Below are 20,830 nucleotides of genomic sequence, written 5' to 3'. Positions count from 1 at the left end.
CCTGTCCATGCTGCATCACCCACTCACTCACTCACTCCAGTGCCCTGACTGCGGTACTGAAACATCACATCGTCATCAGTCTCCTGTACATGCTGCATCACTCACTCACTCCAGTGCCCTGACTGCGGTACTGAAACATCACATCGTCATCAGTCTCCTGTCCATGCTGCATCACTCACTCACTCCAGTGCCCTGACTGCAGTACTGAAACATCACATCGTCATCAGTCTCCTCAGACAAGTGTTATGGGTTTGATACCACACATGGGTCAGTGTCCGATGCCAATAGTAATGATATTGCTTGAATAGTGCTACAAGCGGCATAGAACTACACTCACCCTTCGATTGTCATGAAGCGTACGTAAAATATATACAGGAACTTTCTGTGAAGACAAACGCGAAATTCAAAATGAGATTGAAAACTATTCTTTCTTACCTCAATAATTGGTTATCTGCCCTTTCATCTTCTTTATTTTCAATATGCGAGTTGGAATTGTCCCAGCAGATTCCTCGTGTATACCAAATGGTCATTTTCCAAAATGTCTCTTATCTCTCGATCCAGTTCAACTGCATTTTTTTTGTTTTCTCGACGTCTCTGGGGCTTGTTTTTCAAAATTATAATTTCACAATAATATTGGAACATAGTGTATCGGACAAGTTCCATTATTCTGTAGTTTGTAATCCTGATTCCTACACGCGTCCTAAGGTCGAACGGGGGCATTATCATCACGGAGAAATGTAACTATTTCCCGGGACATGCCTCGCTAATACAGGTCACAGGTGAGAATCAATGACATATAGTTTTTAGCATTTTTATATCCATCCACGACAGTCAACGTTCCCACGCCATGCCAGAGATTATAGATCTGGGCTCAGATCATCAATCTGAATCTAGGCTGCCGATCTGGACGCAGGCACGTGTGGAGGAAAACTACGCCAAGCTGTATCCGAAATCTGGGTGATTTTTCCACCCAATAATAACCTTGCATTCTTCAGAAAAGATGTAGAAACCCAATCTTCCGGAAATGGTCTAAAACATGAAGCGGACGACAATTTAAGTCACGTGACGGTAGCGGGACACCTAACCTCCAACGTGACCAAATTTTCGTCACCACTCGCATGTTTCCGTAACCACATTCGGCTTGTTGACTAAGATGGTTCCCAATCAACAGTTAATATATGTACTATATTGGATGAGTAAAGGTGGCTTTACCATGTATTCTGAAACCGTATCACAACGGTCTGTTGACAGACAAGCCTTGACTAGCAACCTAACAGTTGATAACATGAGCACAAACCATGCTACTGATATATCAATTCAAATGAGCTATTTATTTATTGTACGAAAGGCACAATGATTGTTACACATTTGAATATATACATATTTAAATGTTTGTAACATGGGTCACATAGATTGCAGTATTTTCTCAACATTATGTTTGTTTCTATCGGTAAATGAAAAGAAAATGATCACATAGTGTTCCTTTTTTTCAATCCCCCTGGGGGCACGGATGGCCCAGTCGTCTAGGGCGCCGCGATTCGTTGTGCAGAGTTGCGTCCCTTGGGCACGCCAGAAACCTATGATTGCGGGTTCGAATACCGGTTCGCCCCCATTATGTTTCTAGGTTTGTCAGCACCATACCCGTGCTCGTGGGTTTCACCGAAGTGGTAAACGTCTGAGACCTGCATCACTTGGGGCTTTCCTCCCACATTAAGCTGACACGCCGCGATATAACTGTAATAATGTTAAAAGCAGCGTTAAACCCAACTCACTCACACAATTTCAATCCGCCAAGTGGAACATGAAAACACAGTGGTATGTTTTTATCCCAGAATTTAACTGTTGATGTGCCCTTACAACCTGTGAAACATCCAGAAGAGACAATTGAAATTGAAAACTTGATGCAAACGCTTGCTGGAAAATAAAGGTCTTACGACCTTCTGAAATAAATAAACACTCGTCACTTGTTCAAGGATTAACGATAAAAATCAGTGTCGCAATCAGATGGGACATCATATATTGTGCACAATTAAGAATACAAACATTTTAATTTACCATGAATTTGGCATTATTTTACTCTAAATTCAACATTTGAAACCACAGACTGTACGTTCCAAATTTCTTTTTAACGCGGTTAAATCTACAGGTACATAGTTATACATTGGAAACATAGTATCTTCTAATTTAATGGAAACCAGATGGTACCTGGCCTAGCGAGTATGTAGGGTGATGATGCTCTTCGAACCCACATTGTCGCACAGCAGATTTTACAAGTCGAGATCATGATTTAGAAACTATGGCAATCTGTAAATGTTCATGAATAATAGTTTCGTAAAGTTTCAATAAAGGTTCATCAATGGTAATACGTCTACCTGACAGTATAAGTTTTACTGTCGCCTTGATTGAATCTTCTTTGATGGAAACTGAGGGACGTCCAGACCTGGGCCCACTTGCACAAAGCGACCTTAGCGCTGAGACTATAGTAAGCCTATGTTAAAGTATGGGAGTTAAGATCATCTTAGCGCTAAGATCGCTTTGTGCAAGTAGGCCCAGCTGTCACCATCAAGACTTGTTCTACCAGCCTTAAACATAGATGCCCAACATTTAACAGTGGAATACACTTGTGACATGCGGTCATGAATGTCTTGGGGAGTACTTTTCCCTGAAGTAAAAAACTTGATGACTGCTCGGTACTCGTTCTTTTCCAATTCTGTGTACATTTGGGCCCCTATCACGTTTAAGTGGATGTCACTAATATGTAAACGGCCTCAACAGACCAAAATTATATACATTTGCAATGAACTACTCAAACAATGTACTACATTGACAAGTTCACTTTGTTATGGTCCATAGTTGAAAGTTAGTCAGGCTTAGAACTTTTCCACCAGACCTCGTATTCCATAAAACCAGTTGGATTATCTTCCGTTGTTTACATTGTTTATATATTCATATAGTATAGAGAATGTCTGTGAACATACGCATCCTCATAAAACATACATCATATACTAGTATATAGTTATTGATGGTCGATATATCCTACATGAGTGATTAAATGAGTGGAATATTTGAAGACGAGCCTTTATAGCCTCCATCGGCTGTTTCCTCCACACGTCTAGACTGGCAATCAGTGCCCTGTGTGAAACAGAGTCCCTGTCGCTGTGTAGTCGTGGTAAACACTTATGGGCAGATTGAACGAGATAATAAAACTTGATTTGGGTAAGTAGTGTTGTTAAAGTAACTATTTCGCGAATATGACTTCAGTTTGACGTAAGACAAGTCTTGCTCGAAGACAATCGTCCTTTTCGAAAATCACAAATAGAATCAAACACATGAACCTTCGTGACATTACCTTGGAAATACACATCAACCTCCTAAATATGTCTTTCAAGACAATTTGACAGCCTCCGTGGTCCAGTGGTAGCGCGTCCGCCCGGAGAGCGGAAGGTCCGCAGCACGATCACCGGTCGCATCATACCAAAAGACGTTAAAAGATGGTACTTGTTGTTACCCTGTTAAACTGCAGCATGGTATCCTAGTGAGCTAGCACTATACATCAGCATCAGTCCTGACTAGTACAAGCAGCCACACACACACACACACACACACACACGGTCGGGTAGCCTAGTGGTCGTCACGCGAAGACCCGGGTTCGATTCCCGACACGAGTACAATGTGTGAAGCCCCTTTTCGGTGTCCCCCGCCGTGATATCACTGGAATATCGCTAAAAGCGGCCTAAAACCATACTCACTCCAACCACAACATTCATTTACGAGTTGCTTCTTGTTATTATTCCGAGCACCGACCCTACTTGCGTGACCAACTCCTGCCATTCCCTAGATACAAGAAAGATGCGAGTGGTGACGAATGGTGCTTTTCGTCACTTTAGGACATGGCCCGGGTCTCGTGTGAAATCAAACCATTAAACCAACCACTCACCCTCCCAACCGCGCGCCAAGAATGAAAACAAACAAACGAAATAAAACTGAAATCAAAAAGACTAGATGCTGCTCCAGCTTCTGCATTCCAATCAACAGAGAGGAGACATTTACCCCGTTCACATGCGCCTCTGTACATCTGTGTGTATATGTGCATACGTGTGTAGAAATACATAAATGAGTATACTTGTCATGTGAACGCGTTTACTCATGTGTGTATATTTACACCAGGAGCAAATTTGCATCATGTCTGGAGCAGGTGCAAATGTAAATGTAAATTTGCACAGTGTGTATATGTTGCAATGTGAACGTTTATTTTAACGTAAGATGATGATCTGATCAATATCTGTTCTTTTGCCAACATCAAACAAATTGTCAACAGTTACCAACTTTTATGCGTATATACAGAGCTGAGCGGACGGTGTTTTCTTTTGGTTTCAAGGAGTCAAAACTTTGTTTGGAACACACCCTGTTTTGTGTTGAAAGTGTTAAACAGACTGACGAATATGTGTGCCTTACACAATTTACATACCTTATTTACACAAGAAAGTTGATAGCAAATTTACACATACGCACGTATGTATAGTTATACGTGTGCAAAATTACTTACGTTAGTAAATGTTGTGCATGTGAACGGGGTAATTGATTATGTTAATCTCCACATCACTGCATCCATGTGGGCTACACTCTGTAATGAGCTGTCTTTTTTCCGCTATGTTATTGATATGTTAGTATTATTGACATCGACGTATGGCACAACACATGTGATGACTGGTTACCCAAACAATATTTTCCTTAATAGGGCTATAACTATTTTGACTTTGATGTTCCCTTTATCGTAATGACAGCAAAACAATCAACGTCTTGCCTGCGACCCTTTTATGTTTTATTATTCAGCTGACGCATAAGTTTCGAAATAGAAGTCCAATACCGTCCATTAGGGTGTGTCTTAAACGTACAACTCAGACAGCAAACTGAGCATGCGCACTAGTTTCGATTACCGTGCAACACATGTTTAACCATTGAATGGTCTATAGCAAATGAAACATAATGGCAAACTGAACGCGACAATACGTTCGTGACTAACAAAAGTACTCAAAACTATATTGATTGATTATTGCGCATATCATCAGCCGATATGAACTCCGTATACACCAAGCGGTAAATAGACAGATCAGAACGCTTCCAGAACTTCCAAAGACGATACCGCGACAAACAGACACCGCATCTGCCCCAAGAATCTCACCGTATGTAAATCGATTGCGGAAATATTTATGAACAACAGGTGTGTACAATAAGGTCCGTATCGTGGAAAGGAGTACACACATTTTAACCGAATGTAAAAGATATGACCGGAAGCGACACAGTGAAAAAACGGTCAGTAGAAATGGCGACATCGCTGCTGACTGTGGGGGTGTTCCTAACGTGCATGGGCGTCGTGAATGGAGTACCGGTCAATGTCGCTCTCAACAGGCCAATCCAGGCATTGTACACATGTGGTCAGTTTGGTCCGGAGTCTTACTATAACCACAAGGATGTGGACAAAGCGGACAGAGTCCGACAACAGATGACATGTAGTAACGTCACCGTCCACCCACCGAGCGCCATGGTGGACGGCAAGTCGGACACTAAATGGCAGAGCACTAACTTCGACTCCATCATCAACTCTGGGAATCTGTCACTTCCAGCCTTTCCGAAGTCAACTGCAAATTTACATGCAGTAATCTACATCGACCTCAGACAGGTAAGGAATTGTACTGGATTGGACTTGCTTTGGACAGTCGATAAGTTTTGTTTGTGATCGTTCACGACTTAGTTGATTATGTCAAGGAGACTTTATCAGACTTATTGACTCTTTGATTTGGTTATAACTTGTTAGAACCATCTATCATTAGAATTCTATACCATTTGGAAAAAAGTCAGGTACGGTTTTTTATTTCATATTTATTAGGTTCTTTAATTGATACTGATGCATTTTACTTTGTTAGCAAAACGAGTCAGATTAAAAATACAGACTTCTGAAACTTGGTTAAATGGATATCTTTAAACCACAAATACATAAACACTCATTATTCATCAGGAAGTAATATTGATGCGCAAATATTATGATTATAAATCACTATCAAATAGTGATGATACCAGGTGTTTACAAGAAAGTGAGGGTATCCTGCTCCACATATGCAAAGGCAAGTCAATTGTTCACCTAAAAATGGTATATATGATATATTTCAAACAAGGGAATTGCATCACTGATGCATCAAATTTGGATTCAATTATGGTACAAAGCCCTGGGCAATAACAAAAAATGTTTTGTTTTGTTTTTAATCTAGTATAAGAAAATATGGACCTGTTTTGGTGACATTACATTATTATTTTGTATCTGTCACCATTAATAACATTTCTTTCTTCGTTAATGATAAAACAAGGACTGAGTGAAGTATCCATGTTAAACTATTTCATGGTATCTCAGTGGGCAAGCACTACAAACTGGCATAAATCCACACACACACACACACACACACACACACACACACACACACACACACACACACGCACACACACACACACACACACACACACGCACACACACACACACACACACACACACACACACACACAAAGACACACACTAAGACATGCACACACAGACACACACACATTTATGCACAATTAACTCGTTGAACTATCTCAAGAATTTACATGAAATGATCAAAAGCAATGATCACTACAAAATTTTGGGCAATTTGGGACCATTTGAGGATTTATTTACCAGTATGCCATATCCAGGATGGAATTACCCATCCATCCCCCCACCCCACAATGTTTATTCTGTTTAACTATTTAACATGTTTCAATTTAGATTTGCATTTCAAGGGCATTTCTCTACCTATTCAAATATTTAATGAAATAATTTCTTTTTCATTTGACAAAAAATTAGAAATTGTTGAGAAGTCAATTTAGGATGTCTGTGACAGAGACGATACTATATATTGTTTTCTGTTGAATACAGATTAAAGTAAAAAACTTGAAGTTGGAAACAATTTTACCTTGTTTTTGGCAAGAACTTGCCAAATCACCAGATGTAGACCAGAAAACAGTTCTGAAGCTGAGGTTAAAACCACAACTTGTTCAAAACAGACTCATGTGAACACCTGGTGCCAAGGTAGTGCCACAGACCTTTCTACACGACATCAGTGTAGCATGTATACTCTTGTCGTGTTGACTAAGACCGGTTAGAGTTGACATTTAGAACAACAGTAAACCTCAGAAAGATGAGACAATGTGAATGCTATCTCATGATGTCTGGATGGAAATCCCAACAACACACATGGTTGTGTAGAGGAAGCTATTTTCTTCTTTCTTATCATTATCAAATGTCCCTGAGGGGTAGTGTGGCAGCCTAGTGGTTGAACAGTTTGCTCATAATGCCAAAGACCTTGGTTTGATTCTCCACATGGGTGTGATGTGCAAAGCCCATTTCTTGTGTCCCCTCCCATAATATTACAGAAATATTTCTGAAAGTGGTGTTAATCCATATGTGGCGTTAAAGGACAGACAAACAAACAATTAATGTGCCACTTAAAGATAGTGATGTTTTCAAGGGAGTAAAATACTTTTAAAATCTGTTGCAGTCGTTCACAGTGCAACTGCTTATCTTGAAGTTGGGAGATGCCAAAAGGCCCAACTTCATGGCGATCCACAAGTCAGACAACCTTACAATGGGGTATGCACCATGGGCGTACAAGGTCAACTTTGCCGAGGAGTGCCAGTCCAAGTTCAGTAGGCCCCCGACTGACCTCCCCACTGTCCCTGGAGATGCTGTGTGTTCACGATACACCCAGAACACAGCTGTCACCTTTGAAACTGTGAGTTGACAGTGATACATACAGCAGTTCAATATCACTTTGAAAACTAGAAACTTTGTAAATAATACTGTTACAACTGCTGGACACATCTCAAAGTTCAAGTGAAATGATTTCCTGTTGTTTTGGTTCATGTGGGTTACTGTTCACTGTTATAATAATGATAATGATTACCGTATTCGACGTAATAAGCGCCCAGGGCGCTCTCAAAATTAGAAATAGGTTTTTTTTTTCAGAATATTATTTTGGTGTTAAAAGATCGTAGATTTCGTGGTTTATGCTGACAGCCTGAAATGTTTATATACGACAGATGTATTTTTCCAGGACTTAAATGCCCATAATTAAGGGTACATATAACACACGAGTGCGTATTATTCACGAATAAATAAGTCTTGTGTACATTGATCAATCAGAAGGGGTGCTAATTGAGATTGTTCACTAGCCAATATATTAGCAAATATCGACGTGGACGCTTATTAGAGGGGGGCGCTTATTACGTCGAATACGGCATTATAATATTAATTGACATTTGTTGTGCACCATATGCACCACTGAACGTGTGGTCAAAGCACTTACTACAGGTTGGATACAATACAGACTGCATCTCCCTTGATTGTACTGTTAAATAATGACTGCATCCTACATGTCCTACCTGATGGTATTGTAAAATACTGACTGCATCCATCCTGATGGTATTGTAAAATACTGACTGCATCCATCCTGATGGTATTGTAAAATAAAGACTGTATCCTACCTGATGGTATTGTAAAATACTGACTGCATCCTACCTGATGGTATTGTAAGATAATGACTGCATCCTATCTGATGGTATTGTAAAAAAATGACTGCATCCCACCTGATGGTATCGTAAGATAATGACTGCATCCTATCTGATGGTATTGTAAAATACTGACTGCATCCTATCTGATGGTATTGTAAAATACTGACTGCATGCATCCTGACGGTATCGTTAAATACTGACTGCATCCTATCTGATGGTATTGTAAAATACTGACTGCATGCATCCTGATGGTATTGTAAAATAATGACTGCATTCTACCTGATGGTATTGTAAAATACTGACTGCATCCTATCTGATGGTATTGTAAAATACTGACTGCATGCATCCTGTCAGTATCGTTAAATACTTACTGCATTCTACCTGATGGTATTGTAAAATACTGACTGCATCCTATCCGATGGTATTGTAAAGTACTGACTGCATGCATCCTGATGGTATCGTTAAATACTGACTGCATCCTACCTGATGGTACATCGATTGTAAAATAATGACCACATTAGCATGAATAGAGATTAGAGCATCAATAAGACATTATTCATTCAAGAGAAGCCTGTGATAAAGCTGTCAAACACTGACACACTTTTTGTTTCAGATTCAGTTTAATTTCACTGCTGTTCCAAGTGAACTCAGGGTAAGATCGTCTATGGTTCTCCATTTCTCCTTATATATCTGCTTATCGGCACAGCTTCTGATTTCACCATTAATCTTATTTGTCTTTTTCTTCAATCCAAGATTTGCTTCTGGGAGAGTCAATTGTCTTTTTGAAATTCATTTTTACAATTTCTTTTAGGTATGCAGAGTAAATCTTTAAGTATTTTTTGTATAACATGTGGGTATTATATGAAACAAAACAAGTAAAGCAAAAACCATAGCATGAAACTGTGAAGTGATTGATTGAGGTACTGAGAAATTCAAATATGTATCCAATATCACAATTAAAATATAATATTGGAATAATTGTGCATTGGCAATTTTTATTTTCAGGAATGGACAAGAGCCCGCTATATCCGAATTGAGTTCTATGAAATTGAAAGGACTCTCAGCCCAGAAGCACTTCGCTTTGTAAGTACACAGTCATGCAAAGCTTTGAGTTTTCTTGAGTCTTGCAATGTTTACAACAATGACTCCATAGAAACAAGGCATTTCATCAAGCACTGTTACCCTCTCTGATGGATGTCTTCGGACAGTCTTGGGAATATGATTACCGGGTAGTTTTAAGCTGGAGGGGATTGTCTTGATGATCGATGATCTAGGGTATTTATATTACATGTAGCTATATGTTTGTTTGTTTGTTTGTTTAAATGTTCCAGCTATATGACAGCGATCTGTAAATAATCGAGTCTGGACCAGACAATCATTATGCTTCACATCATAAACATCTATCTATGCAAAATGGATACAATGACATGCATCAATCAAGTCAGTGAGCCTGGCCACCCGATCCCGTTAGTCACTTCTCGCAACATGGGTTGCTGAAAAACAATTCTAATCCAGATCTTCACGGGTTAAATGTATCTGTTTTTAATGATACTACAGTTAGTGCATGTAATTCTGAAAAAAAAGTTATTAAAAAATAATAATAGTTTTAGGACTTCATGTGTATTTTATCAGAATGTGGTGACAGTCATTTTCAAATGATAACATTTACTGTTGAGATACCATTGAATTTAGGTAATAGGACCTAATTACATCTGTTGAGTCCTAGTTTTGGCATCCACTGTAACCTTTTCATAATCAGAAAAATTCTATGAGAAATTTTTGAGGATATTCCAAAGAAGACATTTACTGTGGCCTAACCTCGTTGCCATGGCTGTCTCCCTGTGAGAATGCCTTGCATTCTGTAATAAAAATTAATATAACTTTCATTGTTAATTACTACAAACGCCAGTTAAGTCGGTGTATGAAGCCTTTGTGACAGGTAAAGAAAGTATTGATTCCTCCACTAGACACATACAATAGTTATGTGCTTACAACAAACAAAAGATCTGGCTTGGTAACAGGTGTTAGGGTCTGTACAATCCAGAATCAATAAACGTCATTGTCACGCTTCAGGCTGCTAACTTGGCAGTGCAGTGTATTGTCATCTCTCATCAGTGGTATTGTTAAATCATGACATGAAAATATATGTATTTTCAAAGGAGCACATGATTGCTTGTCTCAATGACAGTCAATGTAATTTTGATTATTAATGAAATTCAAACAAGAGTTTGCCACTAACGTGGCTATATCCTCCGCCCCTGTTGCAGAATTTATGACTTAATTAAATCTAAACAAACCCTAACCTTTTTTAACCGAGGTGGAATTTGTCATGGAAATTGTAAAAAAAAGAGTTTGGAAACCTAAGTCCATCTTGTTGCCATGGAAATGTAAAAAATAAAAATTTCTAAAATTTCTAAATAGCAAAATGCACCAGTTCAGCATGTACTTGACAGACCTGCAAAGTGTCATGAACAAATATTAAACGGTTTCTGAGTTATGCTCCGGAAACGAAACGTGACGGACGGACAGACGGAGTCCGTTTCTATATATAACAATATTCTACTATATAATTACAATCTGTGCCCCAAATCATGTGAGTCTTCACGCCTGACCCTGACACTTGACATCATCTTCAGTACATAGGTTAATAAGTGGACTTGTAATAGTAAAGGTTACTAGACTGAAAGACATTTTACTAGACTCTGGCTACTGACAAGTGGCTAAAGTCACAGACTGAAATTATGTCATGTCATCAGTTTTTTATTAGAAATTATGTAAATTCAGGTTAATGGTGATGATGTATATAATCAAATGATCATTGATTTATTTAGTTACAAATATATTGAGGGGGTGGTCCGGTAGCCTAGTGGTTAAAGCGTTCGCTCATCACGCCAAAGACCCGGGTTTGATTCCCGACATGGGTACAATGTGTGAAGCCCATTTCTAGGGTCCCCTGCCATGATATTGCTGGAATAGTGCAAAAAGCGGAGTAAATCCATACTCAAGCACTCACAAATACATTGAGAAGTCTATTACTGACTATTACTTCTTAGGGGGCACGGGTGGCCCAGTCGTCTAAGGCGCTGCGATTCGCTGTGCAGAGTTGCGTACCTTGGGCACACCAGAAACCTATTATTGTGGGTTCGAACCCCGGTTCGCCCCAATTATGTCTCTAGGTTTGTCAGCACCATACCCGTGCTCGTGGGTTTCACCGAAGTGGTAAACGTCTGAGACCTGCATCACTTGGGGCTTTCCTCCCTCATTAAGCTGACACGCCGTGATATAACTGGAATACTGTTAAAAGCGGCGTTAAACCAAACTCACTCACTCAATCACTATTACTTTTTAACCAAGCCGATATGTTAGTCTAAGTTGGACCAACTGATGAATAGCATCTCTCTACCTTGTAAATGATGGGTTTAAACAGAAAGCTCTGAATGTTTAGAAATCAAAATCAGATCATCATTGAGTACACTGTTTCATTTGATTTGTAAAAGACAAATAAATGGAAAGCAATTCTAGGCTACTAGGAAAGAATGAAGTCAGTATCTCAACTGTTCTAAGCTGTCTTATAAGTGCTGATCACTGACAAATAGAAATCAGCACCTTCTTTGTGAGCTCACCTGACTGAATATAACAATTAATCTTGATGAGGTCAACATGCAAAAACAAGGACCCGATGACCCGACGCCTGAGGTTGTCTGATCGGAACGAGGCAGCAGGCCAAGGGCCGGTCAGAGCCCTGTAGGGGTTGGGCCCATGGGTCTTTGTTTTCACATGTTAACCTGATCAAGAGTAAACATTTTGTTTTGTTATAACAAAATGCAATACAAATTCAGAGAGTCTTTAAACTGTCCTCTGTTTCGTTACAGTAACTTTGCTGTGAACCGTAAAATGTTGTATCAGAAGCCATCTTGTTTACTAGCAGACAAGTCAGTATTCATCATCTGATCATGTATTGAATCAATATTTGAGGTCAGTGTCAGTGACATGATTTGGGGGTCTACATCAAAATGAATTGTTTCTTCACGTTGTATGGACAAACCAATGCAGGGGTGAGAATCTTCCGCGGATCTGCAAATTTCCGCATGTTTTAGTGACCACAAATTTATTAAAATCTCATGGCTTACCCCTAAACACCCACTAATTATGGACCACGCTCCATTGCAAAGAGGTTTCAGCTGAAAAGGAAATTATCCATTCTTATCCCTGCCAATGGAATTGCCAGATTTCCTGATAGGGGTAGAACAATGCGTTATATATAAATGACAAATGACAAAAAAATGAATAAAATTACATCATATCTGGAGATTGGAACATGCTCTCCGCTCTCACAACTTGTTGACGTAAGTTAGACGACAAGTTATTTTTGAGAGGGGAGTATCTTATGAGTTATTCCCCATAGATGTAGCTGGGTAACACAGATAAACGCAATGGCCAAACGATTGCAGCCAAAAGTGGAAGAGATATGACAATCAGTATATGGAGAAATGGTACAGATGTTTGACAGGAAAATTGTGAGAATATTCTGGAAATACAAGACTTTATCCCCCCCCCCACCGTTCATTAAAAAATGGACCTGTCTGACATTGCCGAGATCGGATTGTATTCAGGGAGTCATTATTATTTAAAGCTTGTACATTTTATAATGTCATATACGAAATAAATGACTGATGGTCATTGTTTGTCGTACAAAAAAACTGTAAGTCAAACTGACCATCAGATTGTTTTTCTGTGAGACATTATATCTGTATTTCAGCGACTCTTTGTCCTTTCGGAGCTGAAAGTAATCGAGATGCCATGTCTATATTTCAGCGACTCTTTGTCCTTTCGGAGCTGAAAGTAATCAAGAAACCATGTCTATATTTTAGCGACTCTTCTGTCCTTTCGGATCTGAAAGTAATTGAGATGTCATGTCTATCTTTCAGCAACACTTCGCCATATCAGAGCTTGAGGTGATGGCGGAGTGTGTGTGTAACGGCCATGCCACAGACTGTGTACTCAGTGCACAGACCCAGATCTACGAATGTGTGTGTGGCGGCAACACAGTGGGCCAGTTCTGTGAGCGCTGTCTCCCCTTCTACAACCAGAAAGCCTGGCAGTACGGTGTAGCCTGTGAAGGTATGCAGTCATCAATATGCCATTCACAGCAAAGCAGCCTATAAATAATTGAATGTGGGCAAGGCAAACTAGTGGTTAATAGTATGAGCAATGTTTTCAGATTTGCAGGTGTTATTGAGTATTACATGTTTGGATGTTGAATTCTCAATATCACAAACTGGAAAGCAGGTGTTTAAGTATGGTGCGATGGACTTTTAATGGTTGAGGCTCTACCTAAGAGCAGAGATCATATGATAGATTATATGGTCTCTGCTAAGAACATTGAAGTCCATGTCAGCTGCAGAGGGGTAGCCGGCCGACATATACCACGAGGATGCAGAACTATTAAGCAAGTCTTGCTCCCCTCTCAATTCATCAAACCGTGGCACTTGTGTGGCTTGTTAGGAACAACTTGCCACTACAATGGGCATAACACTTCCTCGCGATATAAGACATTGAAAAATACAAAAGTTATCAGTAATTTTCTTTTGGACTCTCTCTCAAAGTAAACTTTCAGAGTTGTGAGATAGACATAAAATTAGTCTGCAAGGCGATAACATCATGCAGAATGCTGTGACGTCATGATACAATGGATGACATTCTATGTTTCATCATAACTCAACCGGTCGGGTTGGTAGAATGTGGAACAAACCAACTAAATTGAAATTGTTCTTATTTTTATTGATGAAGTTTTTTTGTAAAGGTTGCACAACAAGGATCTGATGTTTAATCATTGAAATGGGCAGTATCAATGGCGCCTTGCGATGTGTGCTGCCTCCTTTTAACTTGGTGAACTACACCATATACATAGTCCTACAAAACATTCTTGCTTCATCCATCACTTAATGTACATGTCTTGATGAGATTGTTTAAAAAAATGTTTTTAAAAATTAGTGTCTACCATCTGACATTTGGCAAAGATTTGGATGAAAATCCAAAGACTGACTTGTTGTGGCCTTATATCGGTAGTCGTCACCATCAGTTATTTATTGTATCTCCGTCAGTAAAGTAATGAACAGTAGAATGAGGTTTTCATTTGCCATTTCCAAAATGGAAGTCTGATGAGGTGTCTCTGTGCCTGGTACAGTGTGATTCTCCTTGTTCCAGCATGCAACTGTTTCAACCACTCCACGGAGTGTACGTACTCCAGCGAGGTGGAGACAAACAACCAGAGTCTGAACACGGCAGGGAAGCAGATCGGTGGAGGCCAGTGCATCAACTGTCAGGACAACACAGCCGGTGGGTAGACATAGCAGTAGTCACGATGCACTTTTCCCTCAATTTGCTGAAGGGATAGGATGTAGTTTTTTCTTCACATAATACTAAAAAAATCCTTTTTTGCAAAATACTGAATCCCAAAGAGGGGTGTGTGCATTATGCTTAGGTGCGCACTGTACTTGAGAAACATTGGTAGTGTCCTGGCTGTTGGAGAACTGTGGAGAACTGTGGGGTCTTGAGCAGGTAAACCAGTGGTTGATAGTGTGAGCCCCCTAATTATGGACCACTCTAAGGAGGTGTGTTTAAAATTTTGGGGGGCCGTTATTATGAGGGGATTCTGTTGCATGGATCCTATCTATATCTCTGTTACTTTGAACGCAACGGAACAGACCTTCATTGACCTATAGGCGCTTGCTCAATCCCACGAGGCAAGAGAGCCGTGCTGGTGCAGTCCGACGTGACAGGCATGTTTTATATTTAGAATGCTAATTAGCAATGACATCTTGAACCAGTTAGTTGTAAGATAAATGTTGTAATACAGACATGAGTGTTCAGCCCCCATTCATGATTATCCACCTTGGATAATTATTACCAGTACTTAAGAACAGTGTTGCAGTTTTTCAAGTGAAAACTGATGTTAAAATAATCATTTCTAAGATTCACACATTTTGCACTTTATTTCATAACTCAATAAACATTCCGTGTTCGTTTAAATAACCAGACCAATGTAGTATCATGATATTTTTTATTGTAAGTGAAATTTATGTTTATTTGCAGAAAGAAATGACATTGTGACATCTCATATTTTCACAATCTCATCCCCATGCTTCTAAAATTTATATTTCTGGATTCTCAGAATGTTTTCTTGAAATGTCCTCAAACGAGTTTTCTCCCTGCAGGAACTAACTGTGAGAAGTGTTTGCCTAACTACTTCCGGCCGATGGACAGGGCCCAGACTGACCCTCAGGCCTGTGTCCTGTGTGGCTGTAATGCTGCCGGCTCCACCGTCAACATTTGGTCAGGCATCCAAGGGGACTGCGTCATGAACAACGACACTGCCCTCCCAGGGAACAAGGTATTGTTTAACACTCTCATTTAGTGTTGCAGATCAGTTTTTGTTTACCTGCAGGTTTTTGTTTACCTGCAGAGCATTGTCCAAGTGTACAAGGCCCGGGAACCAGTATGCAATAAGGTTGCACTGCAGAAATTAGTTGTCCAAAATGTTTCTGGTTTCTGTTGCTGGGAGAATGATTTTCTTAATTTTAGAACTTAGCTTTGTGTTGAAGTTATTTGTGGGACACTTGTCTTGGTTATTGATGACTTGCCATAATCCATATGAATAGTGCACCTCCCCTGATGCAATGTAGCTTCTATATATACTATTACCGTATTTTCTTGAGCATAGTGCGCACCCATGTATAATGTGCACCCCCTTCTAGCGGGTTCAATATTTTTGAAAAAAAGAAATTTGAATATTATGCGCAGAAAAAAATTACACCGTACCCTTTCAGCGAAGTCCGGCAAACGATCGGGTGATGAGAAACTTCGTCAGTACAAATTCCAAATTTGAGATAAAAAATCACCAGACATGTTTATTTACCGTTTAAATAGTATTTATTGTTCTGCTAGGCATTGTTTTATATCCAAGGATTAAGATTACCTTGTGTATTTTCTCGTAAACTAAGCTGGAAACAGCAATCAGCTGTACACACGTTTTCTTGGAATCGACCGGTGATTCAGTCAAGACACACCCAGTAATATAACTTTACAGGATTTTTAATGCAAGGATTGGCAAAAATAGTATCTGAAACTATTTTTTATATCAGGAATAATATATTCCAATATCTTGTTAATTTAGATGCAGCCTTTACTAAACATATGTAAAATAATAATAACCCTAAGCCAAGCAGCTGATCGCTATTCCCGGGTATTATTTTTTACATGGAACCAGTCTGACCAGTCAACGTCAAGGCTCACGTGCACATGATCGCGTGATCGCGAGGATTTCATGTTGACATAGAATCGTCAAAAAAAAAAAAATATGACTTTTAACAAGTCAAAGTATGTCATTTATGATATATGTATCCATTCTCTGTCAACTAAAGTTCATTTCAAGGTGTCAATAGCGGTATTCTGACCGTGGTTGCTGTTAATAACGGTGAGTTGTGCGATCTTCCGATCGCTTCACACACAATTTCGCCGAAATTAATAAAAACAATATTAAAAGGAATTTTGAATAAAATTAATGAAATAAGTTACAAACATAAGTCCAGATATACAAAGAACACTTTTTAAAGCCAGACAGTGTAATTACATGATTATTTTGCATACTTCAGTATGGACTTGTTGACATGGTATTTCCGGTGTTTCGTGCTCACTGTAATGTCTTTCCATGGGGGGGAAAAACATCCAAACTCATAATTCGTGTATAATGCGCACCCCCTTCTACACAGCTGTGTTTTTTGGAAAAAAAGTGAGCACTATACTCAAGAAAATATGGTAATGTAACAATATGATGTCACTGTACACCCATCAGTGTCACTTTCTATAATCACTGACTAATGTGTACCTCCACTTTTCACTTCTAAGTGGAGATGACAGTATACACATGTATATAAACCTGATGAAAATGTGATTGTATACATATGTAAAGCATGGTGACAATGTGACTAGTAACATGTGTAACATGACAATGTGACTGTATACCTATGTATAACATGATGACATGTAACTGTTATAACATTATGACAATGTGATTGTTATAATGTAATGACAATGTAATTGTTATAACATAACAATTTGACTGCATACATATGTACAACATGATGACAATGTGACTGTACACATGTATACCATGATGACAATGTGACTGTATACCTAATGTATAGCATGGTGACAATGTGACTATACCTAATGTATAGCATGGTGACAATGTGACAATAAACATGTATAACATGATAATGTGATTGTTATAATGTGATGACAATGTCACTGTATACACATGTATAGCAGCATACTGACAATGTCATTGTTATAATGAAATGACAATGTGATTGTTATAACATAATGACAATGTGATTGTTATAATGTAATGACATTGTGATTGTTATAACATGATGACAATGTGATTGTTATAATGTAATGACAATGTAATTGTTACAACATGACAATGTGATTGTTATAACATGATGACAATGTGATTGTTATAACATGATGGCAATGTGATTGTTATAACATGATGGCAATGTGATTGTTATAACATGATGACAATGTGATTGTTATAACATGACAATGTGATTATTATAACATGACATGATGACAATGTGATTGTTATAATGTAATGACAATGTAATTGTTACAACATGACAATGTGATTGTTATAACATGATGACAATGTGATTGTTATAACATAATGGCATTGTGATTGCTATTACATGATGGCGATGTGATTGTTATACCATGATGGCATAGTGATTGTTATAAGGACAATGTGACTGAGTGCACATGTGTAACATGATGAGAAGGTGGCTGAACATACAGGATGTGTTGTGTACAGAACCCCGGAGACTGCTACTGCAAGGCCAATGTGCAGGGTACCAAGTGTGACCAGTGTAAGCAGGACTTCTACAACCTGGACGAGGCCAACTCTGACGGGTGTACAGGTAAGGGAGCAGTCAGCCGTGTCAAGGAATCACAGACAATCTGAAAGTCTTCGATTCCATTAACTCTTATATTGTATTACGCCATCATATCCAGGCTCTCCTCGTGGCATGTGCAACCCATGCTTGCCGTAAAAGGCGATTAGCGGGATTGGGTGGTCAGGCTTGCTGACTCGGTTGATGCATGTCATCGTATCCCAACTGCGTGGATCGATGCTCATGATGTCAATCACTGGATTGTCTGGTCCAGACTTTATTATTTACAGACCACCGTCATATAGCTGGAATATTGCTGAGTGTGGCGTTAAAAAAATAACAAAAACGGTATTTGAAGTGTGAGTGAGTGAGTGAGTGAGTGAGTGAGCGAGAGATGGGTGGCTTGGTGGTTGTGCAATTTGAGATCGGTGGCTGGATGTATAAGTGGGGGTTTGAGTGATTGAGCGAATGAGGTAGGTCACTGGTTGGGTTGCTTGACGGTTGAGTGAATACCAGAAGGATAGCTTGGAGGTTGGGGAGGTCAGTTAGGGGTGGCGTGGTGGGCCATTGGTAGGTTGGGTGAATGAAGGAAGGATGTCTGGAAGGGTCACAGGGTGGATGAGTGAGTGAGTCAGGGCTAGCTTGTGAGTCACTGGGTGGTTGAGTGCCTGGGTGGGTCCCTGTCTTGTTGATTGAGTGAGTTAGGGGTGCCTGGGTGGGTCACTAATTTTCTTGAGTGGGTCACTAATTGTTGAGTGAGTGAGTGAGTTAGGGGAGCCTTGGTGGGTCCCTGTTTTTTGTGAGTGAGTTAGGGATGGCTTGGGAGGCGGGGATCCCTGTTTTGTTGAGTAACTGTGTTAAGGGTGTTTGAGTGGGTCATTGAGTGGTTTAGAGTGAGTGAGTGAGTGAGTGAGTTAGGGAGCAAGTTATCACAGAAAACTGAATCATGTGAATTGCCATTACAGTACATCAGTAAAGCTAGACATGTCACACACTTCAGTAGCTGAGTATCACATGTACTAGTATGTGTTGTGTAATGTCTGCAGCTTGTGGGTGTGACGTGGCTGGGACAGTGGGAGCCAATCAGACCTGTGTGCCCGATGCAACAGGCCAGTGTTCCTGCAAGCCGAATGTACAGGGGCGGAGATGTGATACATGCAAGGATGGCTTCTATGGCCTGGCAGCAAATGACAGTAATGGTATGTGTCCACATATTCCTCTCCTCCCTTTTCCTGTGCTTATGGGTTCCCTAATCTTGCGGCAATATGTTTGTCCGCTATTAATAAACAATGTGGATGTTTACTTGGAGACGCTACAACTAGATAGTGTGAGGATGTCGTTTATTGCAAACATTTCCAGAATTTTCCAACTAAGTCATAAATTTATGGGGACGTGAAAACATAGTTCTACAGGTCTAAAACCCCTGAATATTCCTGTGTCAATAATGCATCATAATTTGACAAGTTCTTATCCCATAAACCTTTTGCTGCTTGAAACACTTTGTCTGGTAGCTTCATAAAGCCATGTGATTGCCAGCTCAGGAGATTATGAGATGCCCCTTCCAACATGGCCACTGTCATGTTATATCACTATTTTTTACCTCAAAGCATATAAACCCAGATCTATACACAATTACATTTAGCATGTGTGAATTTATGTTTACACTTCTTTGATAGGCATCTAGAAGTTGGAGTACTAAGTAAGGATAAGAATTTATGGATGAACAACTTCTTTATTACAATTAAGAGCGACGTTTCGGTGTAGGTTCTAACACCGTTATCAAGCAAGTGAATTTATGTTTACACTGAAAGCCATACAACTACAAGCTGTATCACCAAATAAAATAGTTCCTCAAAATGAGAGGTGACATGAGCGTATGTCTGCTCAACATGCTCTTTTTTAAGTTTCTTTACGACAAATGTATTCAAATAATATCATCATGAAAGGAGAAAGGTCTGTTATGAACTACCTCAGTAATTAAGTCAGTCATAATGACAGCATGTCGTAATACATTTGCATCAAGTAAAAGATGTGAAAATGGCTACACGATAAACGTATCGGGAGAGATTTCCGAAGTTTTTCATGAACCTGTGGCTATTACATGTGTTCATAAGTCATCACTGATCGATTGACTGTCATTGAAAAGTGATTGTAAAGATGTGTCCAATGGATACTATGGTAAATTCAGTGATTGCTGTCGACTGTCGCTGTAGTCAAGACAAGTATCGAGTCGATACTACGATACTTTGGATGTGCTTTTCTTCATTTTGTTCTCTAGGATGGGCTGTAGTGAGGAT

The 20,830-nt window shown here is 39.5% G+C and overlaps 1 protein-coding gene across 1 annotated transcript in view; it reads left to right on the top strand.

The window, feature by feature from the left end:
• The first annotated feature begins 5,043 nt into the window (after positions 1-5,043).
• The window catches only part of LOC139479639 (laminin subunit beta-1-like), a 91,707-nt gene continuing 75,920 nt past the window's right edge, over positions 5,044-20,830 (top strand). The window contains exons 1-9 of the mRNA XM_071262483.1: positions 5,044-5,680; positions 7,569-7,802; positions 9,194-9,232; positions 9,586-9,663; positions 13,509-13,701; positions 14,788-14,919; positions 15,798-15,973; positions 18,455-18,560; positions 19,580-19,732. Of these exons, the coding sequence (XP_071118584.1) occupies positions 5,285-5,680; positions 7,569-7,802; positions 9,194-9,232; positions 9,586-9,663; positions 13,509-13,701; positions 14,788-14,919; positions 15,798-15,973; positions 18,455-18,560; positions 19,580-19,732 (1,507 nt within the window). The 5' untranslated portion in view covers positions 5,044-5,284. The remainder of the gene's footprint in view (positions 5,681-7,568; positions 7,803-9,193; positions 9,233-9,585; positions 9,664-13,508; positions 13,702-14,787; positions 14,920-15,797; positions 15,974-18,454; positions 18,561-19,579; positions 19,733-20,830) is intronic.

Source organism: Haliotis cracherodii, unplaced genomic scaffold, assembly GCF_022045235.1.
Source record: "Haliotis cracherodii isolate W230 unplaced genomic scaffold, xgHalCrac1.p SCAF_1, whole genome shotgun sequence".
In the NCBI taxonomy this organism is placed as follows: Eukaryota; Metazoa; Mollusca; class Gastropoda; order Lepetellida; family Haliotidae; genus Haliotis; species Haliotis cracherodii.
The sequence above is the reverse complement of the archived record's forward strand: the minus strand, read 5'-3'. Positions and strand labels throughout refer to the sequence as shown.